General features: G+C 39.8%; 1 protein-coding gene across 3 annotated transcripts; it reads left to right on the top strand.

Moving 5' to 3' along the window:
• The first annotated feature begins 197 nt into the window (after positions 1-197).
• Positions 198-17,616, top strand: smpd4 (sphingomyelin phosphodiesterase 4). Of its 3 annotated transcripts, none has more exons than XM_086152624.1 (20): positions 198-256; positions 573-630; positions 1,008-1,094; positions 1,219-1,355; positions 1,447-1,522; positions 1,850-1,958; positions 2,450-2,502; positions 3,214-3,365; positions 4,581-4,674; positions 5,281-5,352; positions 8,905-8,994; positions 12,536-12,690; positions 13,107-13,197; positions 13,858-13,955; positions 14,034-14,197; positions 14,349-14,554; positions 14,631-14,861; positions 15,086-15,217; positions 15,290-15,418; positions 17,147-17,616. In XM_086152624.1, the coding sequence occupies exons 1-20, from the start codon at positions 243-245 to the stop codon at positions 17,465-17,467; spliced, it is 2,469 nt and encodes an 822-aa protein (XP_086008750.1). In that variant the 5' UTR covers positions 198-242; the 3' UTR covers positions 17,468-17,616. The 3 variants fall into 3 exon arrangements, with proteins under 3 accessions (XP_086008750.1, XP_086008741.1, XP_086008759.1); XM_086152615.1 differs by having other exon boundaries at positions 8,905-9,042; XM_086152633.1 differs by lacking the exon at positions 8,905-8,994.
• The last annotated feature ends 416 nt before the right edge of the window (positions 17,617-18,032 follow it).

Here is an 18,032-nt window from a genome sequence, read left to right as displayed (position 1 = left end):
AAGATGTCGAGGTTTTCTTTTAAGAGTAAAGAGAAGGGATAGGATCAATGATGAATCCATCAGATGTTTTGGAGATTAAGTCAGCTGAGGTTGAGCCTGCCAGGTAAGACGTCTAGCTGAGGACCGAAGAGATTTATGGACGTAGCAGGCATATCAGTGTTTCCCGGCGGGGGGCAGTAGCGTGCAATCCGAGCCATGGAGCACCGAAGAAGAGGTTTTCGGAGCCCAATTGAACTACACTGATGTTGGTTCATGAGTAAGTATTTCGAGCTTTACATTTAAAAACTCCGTTAATTTATCGGAATTTTTCAAAATCAAGTTATCAAATGATATTTGAGTAGTTATATTCTTCACTAGCTAACTCGATTTGGTGCATGTCGCTAGCTGGCCGCTAACTAGCCTGATATATTAACCCGCGACTTTCAGTCCGTTAAAGTAAAGTCGCACTTTACGTCTCTATTGTGGCGACAAAAGAGCTTCTCCTGCCATAAGGCTAGCCCGGTGACGTCCACCGGTAGACTTGGGGTGCACGAATTGTTTTAACTCAACTAATCCTTATTTCTTTAAAATAGAGCAATTAAAGGCTCGTTTATGGCCGCTCCGACGTTACAGCCACCCGGGTTCCTGCTGGTGAGTCCGTTCACTTCCTGTACTCGAAAGTCACGATTAGCTTCATCTTTAAATCACATTTCAGGGTTTTATTTGTATAGCATAGTGACACAATGTTGTTGTTTCCCATCTCATAGTATTAGTATAACACACACGCATCACAAAACACTTGGATCATTATTTCCTAATGTTTAGAAAACAAATCAACTTACCCACAGATGTGCATCACGTAGTAACAAATGTTAAACAAGGTTAGGCGGTAGCTCAGCGTCTTGGTCTACTAACATTTATGTTTCCAAACCAAACAGTAGATGGGTGAGATCAGCAAGTTATCTATATAAATTTATGCGATGGATGAAGATACTTATACAGTCAATTTTTAACTTTAATGGTTTCAGGCCAACCTGAAGGCAGACTCTTCCACCAAACCTCTGGTGCAGAGATGTCAGGACCTGGTAAAGGTCATTGAAGAGTATCCTGCCAAGGTTGGACCCCCAGACCCTCAACCAGCCCAGGCCCCTTCTTTTTCTGATTTTTTTTGCTTTCAAATTGCTTTACCTTCAAATTGTCTATGACATTTGTCTCATACTTGTGTCCCTGTCTGTCCAGGAACTGCACCCTATTTTTCCCTGGTTAGTGGAGAGTGTGTTTGGTAGTCTTGATGGTGTCCTATCAGGCTGGGACCTTCGTCTTCTTCAGTCCCGCAGCAGCGAGTACAGTGTCGTGCTGGAGTTCCTCAACCCCTCGTGGGTCCTATTCCTTATTTGTTTAGCTTTGTTAGATTTTCCTGTTCACAGAATTTGAAACTTTTATACTCTTCCTCCCTTTTCTCCTCAGCGGTCCCATGATGAAGCTAGTTTACAAGTTGCAAGCAGAAGAATACAAGTATGAAGTTCCAGTTAACTTCCTGCCGGTGAGATGCTGAAGTGCTGCCTGAACCAGATCTCATGGCTCAATAGCATAATTTATTTTTAATTTATCTTTTTTATGTTTTCAGTAATTTGTGTTTTTTTTTTTAATTATTTCAATTTTTTTTTTCCGTTTGCCTATTTACTGAAGAAAGAGCACTTAGCACTTAAAGAAAAAAATAACTAAAATTACTCTTCCTTACTCACCTAATATATCTGTATTTTTCATCCATATTTTTTTTTGTTACACAGCAATGGAAAAAGGTGCTTCTTAATGTATGAATGTAAAAATGTATTCTATCTGATCCTTACACTGCGGTACAATGTTTCAGGGTCCAGTGAAGGCGTGCATCCAGGAGGGGGTACTACCAGACTGTCCACTCTTCCACAACAAGCTGCAGTTTCCACTATCTGGGCTGCTGACCCTCAACCTGGCGCTCAGTATCCTGCTGACCTCAAAGCCTTGCAGGTCAAATTAGAAATCCCAGGTGTTCTTGGGATCAATATCTGGGTTATTTCAATGATACCCTGTTTGCTAAAATATTAAGGTCAGATTCTACAATTGTATTTGATCAAGTCATCATTAAATAAGAGCTGAACATGTAACTCATTACATTACATTTATAACATTTCTATTTCAGTGGAATTAGAATATGAAACATGCAAAGTCAACACACTGTATGCCAATTTTTCCACTCCTTTTAGCACTGTGTGTGTGCGTGTACATATATATATGATATTCTGACTCTTCCCATTGCATTTTATTATTGAACATATAACTGTGTATTTAGCCACCTATAAAGACTTAAAGAATGGTTCCATAATTTTCTCCTCTTTAGAGTGACAGAATCTGTGCATAAAAACCAAAGAAACCCACTGTTGGGCCACCAAAATCAATCAATCAAGCAGTCAATGTCCTTAACATTGTGCAGATCCATTTGAGTTCTTCATGTTCCACTTCGCTTCCTGTCTCATCAAGCCAAAGGTGAGTTGATGGCAAAACCATTCTCTTAAAGTGGTGAATGTTATACATCAACTTAAGTCCAATATTTTGGCCTATATTTTGATCAAACAGTATAAATGTACAATTTACATTATGTTCTCAATGTATTGATTGGTATGTTTTTCTGGTTTGGAAGTTCCAGAGAAAGCATGATTATTTTCAAAAAATGTAATGTCTTGTACTGAAGTAATGAAATCAATCAATTAATTTATTGGAAAAATTAAACTTTGCTTTGATCAAGCTATTCTTTCGAATTAGAAATACACAGGTAGAACAGAGACCACATTCACCTGTTTGCTTAATGGGTCAATGTGAGACTTTGTTGTCATCACTCTTCGATTGCATTTGCAGGGAAAAGACTGAGAAAAAGTAGTCAAGCAATTGGAAAATATCTCTACCAATCCTCTATAGTCCTTCAGTGAACTCTTTGTGACTTCTGTCTGGACAAATCTCTACTTTAAATTTTAATGTTTTTTTTTTTAAATCACAAAGATCCTCTTTTTAAGAATTTTTCGAGTTTCTTTTCATGGATTGATCAACAGAAGGTCTTCAGTATCTGTCTCAACAGGATTTCATGTTACCGGGGATTTGTGGGTCAGAGGCTGTGACAGAGTGGCAAAAAGCAAGAGGACCTATATTTGTATTTTTTTGATTTGTGGGCTTAAAATCTTGATGGAACTATCATGTTTTCAGAACTTCTCTCCTGGTCAACACAGCGGCATCACTGACAGCGCCTACTTTGTTCTTGTGGACATGTACTTGAAGTACTTCCTTCCCAGCGAGGGCAATGTACCACCTTCTCCTTTCTCTGACACCAGGAGCTCTGTCACCGCCCCGTCACCCAGGTAACCAAAATTACAAAAACATATCTATTAATACTCCTTCAGCCTGTCCCTCACCATAGTGTACAAGAAGGGACTCAGAACTGATCCTTGAGGCAGTCCCTTGTCCTCACCTCTGTCTTAAAGCTCTCACACATGTCCTGCCCCACCAAAAACATACCGGTACTTATTTGCCGCTTCAGACCTTATTGTTCAATGAGCTTATTTCTAGTTCTTATTTTGAGACCCTGTTTATGCTTTTTGGTTCATGGCTCATCGACTTTGTTCCTCTGTTGTTCCCACAACTCTGCACGTCTCCCTTTCTTCTTAAAAATGAGCACTATAACACCTCTCAGTTCCTCAGGCATCAAGCTACTCTCTAAGATCCTGTTGAATGATCAGGTCAAAAACTCTCCTTGACACTTGCATACCTCCACAGGTTTATCATTGGGACCAACTACCTTTTTACTCTTCATCCTCTTTAATGCCCTTTACCTTTACTAATTACTGTTACTATGTGGTCCTGCAGTTCTTTGCTTTTGCCACCTCTAACTTTCGGTCAAGATGCATCTCCCCGAACTCCTGTCTGCTCTCTTCAACCCTCCAGTGCCCCACTTTTTCTCTACTAACCTCTTTCTTGAAACATTCCTACACTTCCTTATTCCACCACTAAGTCTCCTCATCTACTTTCCCTCTAGATGACACACCAAGTTCTCTCCTACCTGTTTCCCTGATCAAATCAGCTCCAATTGACCATCAGTTGCCTTCTAGAAGCACCTTTCACCACCAGGGTTCAACTCCTCCCTGAATACCACACAACCATTATCAGCTTCCAATATGCTTTCACCCCCCCCTTCAATCCATACCCTGTAGGTTATCTGAACTGATGGATGTAATTAAGCGAGGCCTTGACGATCTAGTATGAAAGTCATAGATATGAGCTGTATATTAGGTTTAGCACAGGTTTTGCCTTGGATGCCCATCCTGACACAAACCTCTACATTCATCTAGGCTTGGGACCGGCTTGAGGAGAACACTGACTCGTGCCCCCTTGTGGCGATAATACATTATGGTGCCCCACACACATTGTCGAAATGTACTTAAGAACAACTGAATCCTTAGTTTTGACAAGTAAATCAAACACTGGATTCTGATCTTCACCGCAGATGTCTATAATTTAACTATCGCATTCTTCTTGAGGTTGTCCACTGTGTCATATCCTGGTTCCTGCATTCACAGTCGCAGTCTTCTGAAGCATCACATCTTTCATCAGCCCTCAGTGAATGCAGATCCTGCTGCCCAGGAGATCTGGAGATCAGAAACACTTCTTCAGGTCAGTGAATGTTCAGGTTGCAGTGGCAGTCCAAATTCCTGACTCTAAATTGCAAGTCTCCTTCTTTATTCTAGTAATTGTAGCATCTGGAAATCACAGATTTGATTGTCTCTATCAGAAAACACTAAATCATATGATTCCTTTCCATTGTTTGTGAGGAGGCATAGATCTGATGGATCGCTACTAATATTGTAAATTTGAGGCTATTGTGGCATAACATAATCACTGAATTTTTCAAGCACTTTGTCAGACTCAATCAACACATTCGTATTGCAGTTAAAGTTACAGCTTTTCAGATTTAATAGTGACGAGTCAACATTATTTAGAATGTTTCCTTGGTAAATTTGAGCTCTAAATCCATCAGCTTTTTGAGAAGAGTAGATATCATCAGAAATCTATGATAGACATTCAGTGGTTGTAAATTTCAGTTTTTAACTTATGTGATCGATGTAGAGTTGATATAAATTGCTCTGTCATGGTAGATCGAGAAAGCAACAGCCATGTAAATGGTTGAATTCTAAGCTTTTAGCTGTACAATTCCACTCATTTGTAAAGTCAAAAAATTGTGATGGCGGGTTCACATTACCATATTCTGTTTGTGTTCAGATGTTTGTTGAGGTATGGCTGCATCACTATTCACTGGACATGTATCAGAAACTCCAGTCTCCTCAGGTGAAGGTGAGATAATCAAACACACCACGCACACTGCAGTGTCACATGGCTGGCTGCCCACCCCCCTCCACACCCCCATTTGTCCCCTGCACCTTCAAGCATGTGTCGTGCCCCCCAGCAGGGCCCCTTCTGAATTAATTGATGAAATAGCAGCGGTTTCCTCAGGTCAATTTGTCTCTCAGTGAATTTGACTGATTTATTTATTGTTCATTCAGTTTTTGTAGACAAGCTCCATTGGCAGCTAAATAGTTCTAATAAAAAGAAAGTTTTAAAAGAAGCATGACATTCAAGGCCTCTGATAAACATCTTTGATATTGGTATTGATTACATTTTTAAGCCTCATAACATTCTCTGGTGTCATCAGATGTGAAAAAACTGAAGGACAAATTCACCTTGTGTGTTTGCCTGGCTTTGTGTGTGTATGTATGTGTATTGACAGTGTGAATAAACAGAGCTGTGTGTCTTTTAATAACATAGATACTACTATAGGTATACTAATGATAACAGTAAATATGTTTTATGGTATACTAAACATAAGTTGCTTTTGTAAGTCGCTTTGGATAATAGCGTCTGCTAAATGACTGTAATGTAATAACAGTAAATATATTCATGAAGAACTTTCTGTGAAAGTGCTGTACAGGAGAGAAAGGAAAAGATTAAGACACAATTGAAATACACACATCCACGTCACGTATTTCGCCTATCCTGTAGTGAGGGACTCACTGGGGTTAGAAACATCCAGTAAACCTACTGCATTTTTTGACTGAGAGGAACCTGGAGAACTCAGAGGAAACCCGCACAGATGCGCGGATGTATAAACTCCTTGCAGAAAGGCACCCTGTCCTGACTGAACCAGGAACCCTCTTGCTGCAAGATTGAAGTGCTAATTACTTCCCCACTGTGCCTCCCAGGAAAAAAAACAGTATATTCTATACAATATTTAAGTACTTTTATTGATCTGGTACCGTCTCGGAAATTAAAATTCCTGCTGCAGCACAGGATACAGCAACAAACACAAATGTAATCAATATTTCATTTGTTTCTGTTGAATCCATGCAGAACTGAAGTTTCTATGGATTCATTGATACTGTTGGGAGTGCATCTTTCTTTTATTTTAAAGCTGTGACCCTGACCTTTTTATGGCCTCAGAAACACTGGATTCAAAACAAACTTAAGCAGCTCTGTTTTCAAAGCTGATTGTGATTGTTTTACCAGCTCAGATGTTTGAAACCTGTTGGCTGTCAGAATTTAAGTGTATTTTGAGATTTTTTGCTGACGTAGTATGAGCCGTATCTCTGTTTGATACACCTTTATTCTCTAAACTGAGTTTTTTTTTCTTTCTCTCAAGCTAATGGAAAAACACCATCCAGTTGTCCTCATTGTAACAAGAAACACCTGATATGACCCAACTTTGTAGTTTTTAGTTGGTCTGAGGTCTGCAATAATGTATTCCATTTTGTGTAAAGATACTATTAACACCTACTCAATTAGAGACCTCTTTCATATCTAATCACTTTTGACACAATGATAAAAGGAATAGGGACTTCCAGTGATATACAGTAATGAAATATTACCTGTACAAATTCCTTGTTAGGTCTTGGGGTTCTGGTGTCTAGGGGGACCCATGAGGATCTGAAGTGAGCGTCAGTTTGTACCATCCTCGAGGAGAAGGTTCTGTAGATCCTGGTGATGACTGGGAGAGTAAAAAACAAATATATCCTAAATGGATTGCTTGAACTGATTACCTAGAAAAAGGTAAAAAGTATTTCTATAAAATTAATCTCATACATTATCTTATTATCATATGAATAATCTTTTACAAACTTAATTACTTTAAGTAGATTAACTAGATAAGCAAATTAAAACAAATGACAGACATACAAAATTCAAGATAACATGAGGAAACCAAAACGAAACATTTGAAATGTAAACTGTTAACAAGTGTGACTGTTATATAATATATTGATATATTTCCTTCCTTTTTCCCAAGGCTGTGCCTTTTATGTTTTTAAATAAATCATCATCAGCTTTATGCATAAAGCACTAAAAAAAAAACAAGAGCGAGACAAAGTGCTTCACACAGGGCAGGTGTTCAACTCAACTGAAGATCTGTCAAAGCTATGTGTTGCTAGTCCATCTGATCAAACTATCAAAAAGACAATGTTGATGGTTTGTGACTGAACCCTTCAGGGGCTCTTATAGTATAGGTGAACTTTGACACATGTTTGATAGGCTTGTGTGATTGTGCTTGCTGATCTGAGGTGTTGAAGGCAGTGCATGAGGCTTCACAGGAAACACAGCTTGGTGACCCCTGACCCCACCTATTTATCACCCACTGTGCTTAGTCATTGTGTATCTGTTTGACCTGGAATGTAAGATTTTGTCTTGATGGTCTTCAGTCACAATTTAATTGGAATGTGTTTATCAATCACTTTTTAACATGCTGACCATTTTTGAAACAGAGACACAGGTCTTCCTAGTATCAGCATTAAATACAATAAAAGCTGTTTTTTTCTATTATAACATCATTATTATGGTGATGCTTTTAATTTGTTATCTAGATTTTGTACAGATGTAGCACATTTTATATTTATATATATGTGTGTATATAAAAAAATATACATACATATATACACATATGTATATATACATACACACACACACATATATATATGTGCGTGTGTGTATATACTGTATGTCTGATATATTATATATATATATATATATATATATATATATATATATATATACAGACACACTTATACGTATATATTTGTGTCTAATATAAAACAAATAGAGAGCGTCTAGTGCTTCTATGATGATCATATGGTTTTAATTGTCTAAAAGCAGTCAATGCTTTTAATGTCATCCCTTTGACTGTGCTATCCATCTCTGTGTCTCTATACTCATTTTAAAATTCACACTTAAATTGTGTCCGTCAGTGTTTTTATGAATCAACCAAAATCAAAGTCATTTAGTGTTTCCATTTTGTTTTCTATTGTGCTCCTGAAGATGAGCCAGAGAATAAAAACAAAATCTTACAGTTCTAAGGATCTTAGTTTTAAATGTTGTCAAACATTTGGGAAAGGAATCATTGAGTCAGGAGGTGTAGTATTTGCTTCAGATGGTATGTTTTAAATTCACGCTGGAAATGTTCCGATAGCAGTGCTTATGTTTCTCTCACAAAGACAGATGTCAGAATAAATCGAGGGGGTTTAAGACTTCAGTAGGTTGACAACTCAGTTGTCTCTCAGTTGTTGAGCAGCTTGTAAGATATCCCATTTAGTTAGCTGAGAGGAAATGTGAGCCCACCCTCCGTGATGATTGCTGTCTCACCACCTTGTCTCACCAGGACAATGTCAATATTTTGTCTCTGTTTCCCCTCTCCTCCCTCCTACTTCCCTTATTTCCACAATGTTTTTCTTATCTTCTCACCCCCCAACCCCAATTGGTACCTTCTCCTTGCTGCCTCATGTTGTCTTTCCTCCCTTCCTCCAATGTGTTGTTACCTTACTTTCTCCTCATTCTTCCCCACCCCTGGTGGTTATGGGTGAACAGCTGGCGTTGCTGCAGTATCGCCTCAGTATGTCCAGCATGTCGGTCCAACATAACTCCCCACCAGGCTCTGGAACCCTCCACACCTACCAAGTACTTTTACCTTTTAATTCACCCCCGTCCCTCTGGGGCCTCCTGGAGGTAAAGCTCAGTCACTGCTATCACGTCAAGGATCCTTCTCTCATAGAGAGACCTCCTTCCTTCTTTACCAGCACTGAACCATTACCCGATCAGTGCAGCTTATCTGGTCTTAAATCGAAGTACTGGCCTGTGTTGTCGTTGTGTTCATCTCAGTTGAGCCGTTCCTGACGTGGCAATGAACTGGTTGCATCACTTTGAAAGTTACTGGTCTTGCTGTGACAAAGAGAAAACCATGTCTGGTTGGCAGGTGTAAAGGCTTGGCGGACTTATTTTTACCAACCCACACTCGGCATGTTGTTTTCCTCATGTGATCTCTCCTACATCTTCCTCAGTTATAATGTTACTGTTACATGTAGAAGTTGACATTCAAGCATTGCATTAAAGACAAGTTAAATACCTATATCAAAAGTTGTTAAAATTACACATGTATGAATATAGAAGAGAATTCTCAATGTTAACATGCTGTTCAACATCTGTCACGTTCTCCGAAAAACAGATTTTTTTTTTAGTTTGTTCAGAATGAAATCCCAAGATTTGATCAAATTGTTTTTCTTTCACACCAGACATCAGCACTAAATGCAACCAGTGGGTTATATTTAACATTCTTGAAAACCGCCTTAATTTATAATCAGCCTCTAACTGCTGGTCAAAGGGGGAAGCTGTCTGACTCAATGTACATGATAAGACCTGATTAACACAGAGGTTCTCTACCCTCTTTACCTTAGGGACACTCAGGCTGACTGGTTAGCTGCAAAGCCCCATCTGAAGGGATTTTGCTATAAAAGGACTCCCGAATCTATATTTTACTAAACATTTATTGTTACAAGTGGCAGTGTCACTGAGTGCACTTGAAAATCCAAATTTGCAAGTCCACATATAAGCAACAAAGAGGTCAAGGTGAACTAGAAACAATAGTAGTAGACAATTTTTTTTCATATTCACAGTTGGCAGTGAGTGTCTAAATGCAGTTGCTCCTTAGACACTCAGAAGTCTCAATACTCTCTGGATTGAGAACCCCTGCTGTTAAGTAGCATTTTCTTCCCACATATCATGTTGAGTCTGTCAGTAAACGGGGCAATTCTTGGAGAAGTATCCTTGACGGTAAAACAGCCTGCAATGATGCTGAATCCAGTCTGCTTCACATTAAATGGTTTGAGTTGGTGTCTTATTTTGCCTTTTTAAAAGCATGCTGATTGTTAACACAGCTAGGTGTATGTTTTTCCTTTACATTATAATGCATCTATTGACATTGCTGCGATAAAGGAAACATGCTGCAAGTTACATTATCTGTGGTTTCAATTGGAGGGACAGTTTGATGGTGCTTTCTATCTAAATTCAGTGCATAGCGAAGAAACTTTTTTTTTATGAAAATTGTCACATTATAAACAAAAAAGAATGGCCTAATACATTCAGAATTACAATAGTGGAGGCATCAAACTAATATAATACGTACTTTCCTTTTTGTTCAAAAAATGATTTTTAGTGACCAGAAAGAATGGATGTTAAGTGATATTTTGTTTTCTACATTTTAAAATCGCTTTTTTACTTGAATTGCTGTTAAATTTAAATGAATCCACACAACAGGACGTATTCCATTTATTATCATATTTTCTGCAGGGGAACCAAAACCTAACCAATTTTGTTGCTAAAATGTCAACAAATATACACTATGTGGCCAAAGTATTAATCCACCCATCCAAATAATCGGAATCAGGTGTTCCAATCACTTCCATGGCCGCAGGCGTATCAAATCAAGCACTTAGGCATGCATACTGTTTTACAAACATTTGTGAAAGAATGGGTCGCTCTCAGGAGCTCAGTGATTTCCAGCGTAGAAATATGATAGGATGCCACCTGTGCAACAAATCTAGTCATGAAATTTCCTTGCTCTTAAATATTCCACAGTCAAATGTCAGCTGTGTTATAAGAACATAGAAGTGTTCATAGAAGTTGGAACAACAGCAACTCAGCCATGAAGTGGTAGGGCATGTAAACTGACGAACCGGGGTCAGCAGATGCTGAGGCACATAGCGTTAAGAGTTAGCCAAGTTTCTGCAGAGTCAGTTGCCACAGATCTCCAAACTTCATGTGGCCTTCAGATTAGCTCAAGAACAGTTGCAGAGAGTTTCATAGAATGGCTTTCCATGGCCGAGCAGCTGCATCCAAACCACACATCACAAAGTGCAATGCAAAGCATCAGATGCAGTGGTCTAAAGCACGCCGCCATTGGACTCTAGAGCAGTGGAGACGTGTTCTCTGGAGTGATGAATCACACTTCTCCATCTGGCAATCTGATGGACGAGTCTGAGTTTGGCGGTTGCCAGGAGAGCGGTGCTTGTCTGACTGCATTGTGCCAAGGGTGAAATTATGTGGCGGGGGGGATTATGGTGTGAGGTTGTTTTTCAGCAGTTGGTCTTGGCCCCTTTAGTTCTAGTGCAGGCCTGGCCAACCTGTGGCTCCTGAGCCGCATGCGGCTCTTAAGTGCATGTTGAATTTTGTGTTTATGTGTTTTTTACTTGTGCAATCGCGAGTCGCATCCAGGGTTCTCTGTGCACGGCAAAAAAAAAAACACATATACAAAAATTGACATAAACGTGAGAGCCGCTTGTGGCTTGGGAGCCACAGGTTGGCCAGGCCTGTTCTAGTGAAAGGAACTCTGAAAGCTTCAGCATACCAAGACATTTTGGACAATTTCATGCTCCCAACTTTGTGGGAACAGTTTGGAGCTGGTCCCTTCCTTTTCCAACATGACTACGTACCAGTGTACACAGCAAGGTCCATAAAGACATGGATGACAGAGTCTGATGTGGAAGAACTTCACTGAGAGAGTCAGAGTCCTGTCCTCAACAGGTCAGACATAGGTCATCCCAAAGAACACCTTTGGGATGAATTATAACTGAGACCAAGAGCCAGGCCTTCTCGTCCAACATAAGTGTGTGATCTCACAAATGAGCTTCTGGAAGAATGACCCAAATTCGCATAAACACACTCCTGAACCTTGTGAACAGCCTTCCCAGAAGAGTTGAAACTGTTTTAGCAGCAAAGGGTGGACTGACGTCATATTGAACCCTATGGATTAGGAATCGGATGTCTTTTAAGTTCACATGTGCTTCAAGGCAGGTGAGTGAATACTTTTGGCCATATAATGTATTTTACTTCCTGTTGAAAAAAAAAAAGCAAGATATGTCATCTATGAGAATACTAATTCTTTATAAAAATCGCAGACAACTTACAAGATTCTTACAAGCTATCGCTATCAGGTACACAAATCCAAATGTGGGTCAAGCTAAGGGGTTAGAATCTCCACAGTGCCATCAAAAGTAGATTACCACTGTGGTCAACAAATACCTCCCAAGTCTTTGTTGCCTATGTGACCACATCTGGAAGGGGAAACACATAGGTTTGGATGTTTTTTAAGCGATAGGGTCAGTTTGGTGTTGGCTGATAATCTGGATCTGTGTCAAGAGTCCTTGGTAACTGCTTTCTGTTGCAGGAACCCTTCAGTCCAACAGAGGAGCATGTCTTGGTGGTGCGTCTCCTGGTGAAACATCTGCACACGTTCTCGAATAGCTTGAAGCCAGAGCAGTTGCCATCGTCTCCTTCTGCCCACTCACACACCCACACCAGCCCGCTGGAGGAGTTCAAGAAGTGCGTTTCCATACTAATAGAGTCGCAGACAGCATTGACCTTTTCCTGAGAAATTATTTCAGGGACTAGATTAATTCTTCCTCCACTGCTGAGGGTTCGCAGCTGGTTCTTTGTGTTTTATCGACCAAAGAACCTTCCCTCAGTCAGGGAACGTGGTTCCAGAATGCCACTGACACTCTGAAGGAGGAACTTTTGAATCAAACCAGGAACGTTCATTTCCAAGACAACCGCTCGTAATACCTGAGCCTCGATGACTGAAAGCCAGGATCTAGTTAAATAGGCATTTGATATATTTTTTCCATGTTATTTGGATGCTCATTGAAAATAAGTCACTTATTCTGTTCTTTGAACGAGTGTATTAAAACATTTATCTGTGAAAGTGAAGTAATATGATAATCTCGTCTTTGTTCCTGCAGGGCGGTGATCCAGCGTTTTGTGCAACAGAAGCTGTACTTGTTTCTCCAGCACTGCTTTGGACACTGGCCTCTGGATGCCTCCTTCAGAGTGGTAAGTCTCAATGTACCACTTGTCTTAACATTGAACATCTAAAACAGGGGCTGCAAACCTTTGGCTCTCTGATGGCTCCTTTGTTGCTCATTTTTTATTTAAAAAGACAAAGGAAAAGAGGATTTTGCAGTTTATTGATTCTTTGATTGGCTGCCAATGAAGTGTTTTTTTTTAATTCAGATATTCTCAATCTTTGTGCTTATGACCCCATATTACCTCTCAATAAGTTTTACCGTAGAGATTTACCTCAACAGACTCTTACATTCAGATGATTTTATCTGATCTGAGTTTATCTTATCTTATCAATTGTGACCTCAACCAGAAGTAGATTAATACAGGAATGTCAGTGTAATTTTATTTGGTAGATATTGTTCACCAACAATAACTCAAGAACCTGGGAAACTAAAGCAAGTCAAAAAACACAAGTACAAATTGACTTTAAATTGAATATTGTAGCGATTATACAAGTTAAATTAGACCCACCTTTGAATTCAGGGAAAAGCCAACTTCTGCCCGCTTGTTAATTCATTTTTCTCAAGGACCCTGCTATGCTTTTTGTACGTTTGTGTGGTTCTAGATTTCACTGTTTGAGTTCTGACTGGATAGAGACTCCAATAGTTAATGCATAAAAACACTCATGGTCTCTACTGTATGCTAAAGGTGTTGGAGACCTGGCTGAGCTTTATCCAACCATGGAGATACACAGAAGACAAGGTCCATCTTCTGCCTGAAAACAACAGGAGTATTCCTGAGAAATGGTCTGTCCTTTAATTACACGTTGTTGACTTTGGCCCTTGAGATGTCTGGATGACCTGTGGGGTAAATTTTGTTTGCAGGGAGTCCTTTGTCCAGGAGAACCTACTGATCTACACAAAGCTATTTCAGATGTTTCTAAACAGAGCCATCAGGACAGATCTAGTCAATGCCAAAAATGCCTTGATGGTCTTCAGGATGTCCAAAGTCTTTTCTCAAACTAACTTGGCTAAGATGATCCAAAAAGGTACGAAGAATCTCAGGATCTCAGAGCCATTCCTCATTTCACCTGTTTTCTTTATGCTGCTACTGGTATAAAGCACAAGTAATCAAATTTTAGCATGACACAAGGTGATACAACTTGAGGTTTAAAGATGTGCTCCAACCACCATCTGCAGGTGAGCAGCTATTCCTGGAGCCGGAGCATGTCCTGCATCACCGGCAGTCCCGGGGCTACCTGACGCCTAGCCAGGGTGGTAGCTACTTGTCCTCGCGGCAGCGGGTGGTGACTGATACGGTCTTCAGGGTAAAGAATCATGTTTATGCCCTCGAGGGTCAGGATTGCCAGTACAAGCAGATGTTTTGCTCTGAGCTCCGGGGTGGGGTAAGTACTGGTGTTATGCCATCTGATCGTTTGGTCAGACACATTGTTAATGTCTTTTATCTTCTATGACCGTCAGGTGGTTAAATTAATCCAAATCATCATTCAAGCCCGAACAAGTGCAAAGCGGATATCTGATAAGTCCAATGAAATGGCAGCCTCTTACTCCTTTATGTCATGGTTCGGATTTGGATGTCCTGACCTGGATACCACCTACTCTGGCACTGAACCAGAAGACAGTGGTGAATGTCTGAAGAAGACCCATGACTTACTGGACCGGGCTTTAGAGAACTTATGCCAAATCTTCAAGGTAAGATGGACTCTAATGCTATCGTAAAACTGTCAAGTCACATTAATTTCATCTCATATTTTCAAGACGGATCCGTTTGAAATGAGGTTCCACTTTTCCTGTCTTTTGTGAACTACAAGTTTTGTAAGAAAAAATGTTTTGTGGGAAAAGAGTTCAACCACACAAAGAACTTTGTATGAATATTCATGCATGGAATGGATTTAGCACCTAGTCCTATCGTGTAGTTGAACCAGGGGCAGCTAACCCAGCTCATCTCCACACTGAGCTCTACCTCTGACGACGACGAGCTCCAGCAGCGGCCTGACTGTATCGCTGGGGAGAATGGGCTGATCCTGACAGACTTGGGTCGCTCACAGGTAAGAGGTTCTACAAGTAAAAATACAGTGGAGTGGCTCACAGCAAGACACTGATTGTGTTTCTCTGCACAGATAATCAATGGGCTCCGCAGGTTTGATATCCAATATCAAGGAGATCCCGAGCTACAGCCGATCAGGAGTTATGAGAATGCCCTGCTGGTCAGACTCCTGTACAGGGTCGCGACCCTTCTCAATCACAAGGTCAACCACAACTTACGACCCGTGTTAGGGGTCATGTAACAACGCTTGTTTAACATAAACAACATATCAGATGTTGCAACTAAGACATTTAACCATTTCATGTAAGATATTTTTTCATTTTGAATTTGATGGTAGTGACAAATTTCTAAAAAAGTCGGAATGGGCAAAAAGAGTCTGAAAAAGTAATTGACACAAATTAAAAGACATGTTGATAACAACAAATTAGGTCAATTGGCAACAGATCAGTAACATGGATGTTTATAAAAGGAGCACTTCAGAGAGGCAGAGCGTCTCGGATATAAAGATGGGCAGAGGTTTACCATTTAACCAACTTTTAAGAGTCCACCAATTACAGTGTCTAATACCATTTTAAGATTGGTATCCGTCATTGTTGAGTCAAGTGCCAAAAATAAAATGTATTATTATTATTATTATTATTCAGAGAATCAGGTAGAATCTCTGTGCGCAAGGGACAAGGCTGAAGTATCAAAATCAAAATAATGGAGCATCCAGTATCAAAATAGTGGATGCCTGAAGATGCGGAGCATCCAGTATCAAAATACTGGATGTTCCGCATCTTCAGGCCTGCATTAAAAACAGGAATGATTCTCGACCGGACACTACTGCGAGAGTTCAGGAACACTTCCAGAAATCACTGCCCGTGAACACAGTTTGCTGTACAAGCCACACGTGCAAGTTAAAGCTATAGTCCAAAGAAGAAGCCATATATGAATATCTGAATGATCCAGAAACATCGTCATCATCTCTGAGCCAAAGCTTATTTAAAATTGTTTGAGGTGAAGCAGAGAACTGTCCGAAACCATGGACGCAGTGTCCTGCAGAATAAGGAGAGGGATCATCCAGCTTGTTATCCGAAGACAGTACAAAAGCCTGCATCTTTGATGGAATGGGACTAAGTGCCTACGGTATGGGCAGCTTACACACTGGAAAGGCACCAGCAATGCTGAAAGGTACTTTGAGGTTTAGGAACAGAATAGGCACCCCCTCTTACCCTCTTGGGGAAGGCCCTGCATATTTTAGTAAGTCAATGCTAAACCACATACTGAGCCAATCACAACAGTGTTGCTTCACAGGAGAAGAGTCCAGGTCCTGAAAAGTCCTGACCTTTAACCAATAGAAAACATTTGTTTTGTCATAAAATGCAAAATCCAGCAACAAATGACCAGAATTGTTAAGCAGATAGAATCTGACAAGAATGGGACAACTCTTCGTAAACACCAGCAACTGGTCTCCTCATTTCCCAGATGTTAACAGCCAGTAGTTAAAACGATCCAACAATTTGGTAGACCCTATCATCAAATTCAAAATTATGTAATATTTTTCATGAAACGGAAAAATGTCTCTGTTTTATCTTATATGTTGTTTCTGTTGTAATGTGGATAAAATATGGGTTTATGATATTTGCAAATTGTTACACTGTCTACATCTACATTTTACACATTGTCATAACTTTTTGGAATTGGGGTTCTACATGGGAGTAATTTTGTGGTGCTCTTGGTTACATATGTAATAACAAAACACGAATTTGATGGATATTTGATACAACAGAAATGCATATATGATAAAATGTTTGCAAAAGCTGCACAGATTGCATGAAAGTGGTATTTATTGTACATTTCTGGCCTAAAAAACGAGTTTCAGTTTCTTATGTGTGTTGCAATATTTCCAGAAGATTTAAGCTCTGAAATAATGTTTGTCGTCTTGCAGTTTGGAGGTCACATGAGGGCACTCTGTTCACGACCGGACTTCCTGGGACGTCTCGGTCGGCGCTATCTTATGGACACAGATTCAGCAGCCCAGGCATTTTGTAGCCCGACAACTCGGCGAAATTTGGAGAAGTGGCAAACTCCTCGACTTAGCCTGCGACTGCTGGCAAGTTACCGGACGCTACTGGTGGTGTTGCTACTGTATTCAGTTGGAGCGCTGCTGTCTTTGGGTCCTGCTTCTAGCACCGTCCTTATCCTTGTGACTAGCCTCCTCTATGGTGTCCTCATGACACTGCTGGCTGACAAATTAAATACACAGTAGATGAGTGGATCTTGGCTGATCCACTGTTTCTAAATTCACCTGTAAATATTGTTTTGTTTTTTTTTTCTGATGTGGCAACATTATTAACAGTCCAAAAAAGCAACGGAATTTATTTTGATCATGTTACTGAATAAACTCTTTCTCCTCAACGCCCTTTTGTGCAGTTCAATGAGTCAAACCAGAGTAACAACTACATTTCATTTCAGTTTAACATCACTTGTTAGATTTCAGCCACAGTCTTTTAGCAAACATTCAAAGAAATTTTCAAATTTCTACAGTTGAACAACACAAAATATTTATATCCGTATGTTCTGTCAAAAGTTACCAGAGGCTAAAATTCAAAAAAATTAAGTTCATACGGTATGATCCTAAAATCTCCTAAAAATAAAAGTCTTCAAACTGTTCTAAGAGGTTACTTCTAAGAGGTAATCAGAAGAAATAAATAAATAAAAATCATCATTAAATATTACTATTACTAGTAGTTATAGTAGTAACTCGTTCCCCTCTAGTATGCGTCATCACAGCGGCGGGATTAGCCCCTCCCATCTGGACTACAACCCCCATC

Source organism: Fistularia commersonii, chromosome 1 (assembly GCF_037954325.1).
Source record: "Fistularia commersonii isolate RoL2024-O1a breed Wild chromosome 1, RoL_Fcom_v1.0, whole genome shotgun sequence".
Classification (NCBI taxonomy): Eukaryota; Metazoa; Chordata; class Actinopteri; order Syngnathiformes; family Fistulariidae; genus Fistularia; species Fistularia commersonii.
The sequence above is the reverse complement of the archived record's forward strand: the minus strand, read 5'-3'. Positions and strand labels throughout refer to the sequence as shown.

What these genes read in the sequence shown, in the direction of transcription:
- smpd4 (XM_086152615.1), top strand. An exon ending in GATCAGAAACACTTCTTCAG is followed by an intron (nt 4,675 to 5,280) that starts GTCAGTGAATGT and finishes GTTTGTGTTCAG; the next exon opens with ATGTTTGTTGAGGTATGGCT. An exon ending in CCCTCTGGGGCCTCCTGGAG is followed by an intron (nt 9,043 to 12,535) that starts GTAAAGCTCAGT and finishes TTTCTGTTGCAG; the next exon opens with GAACCCTTCAGTCCAACAGA.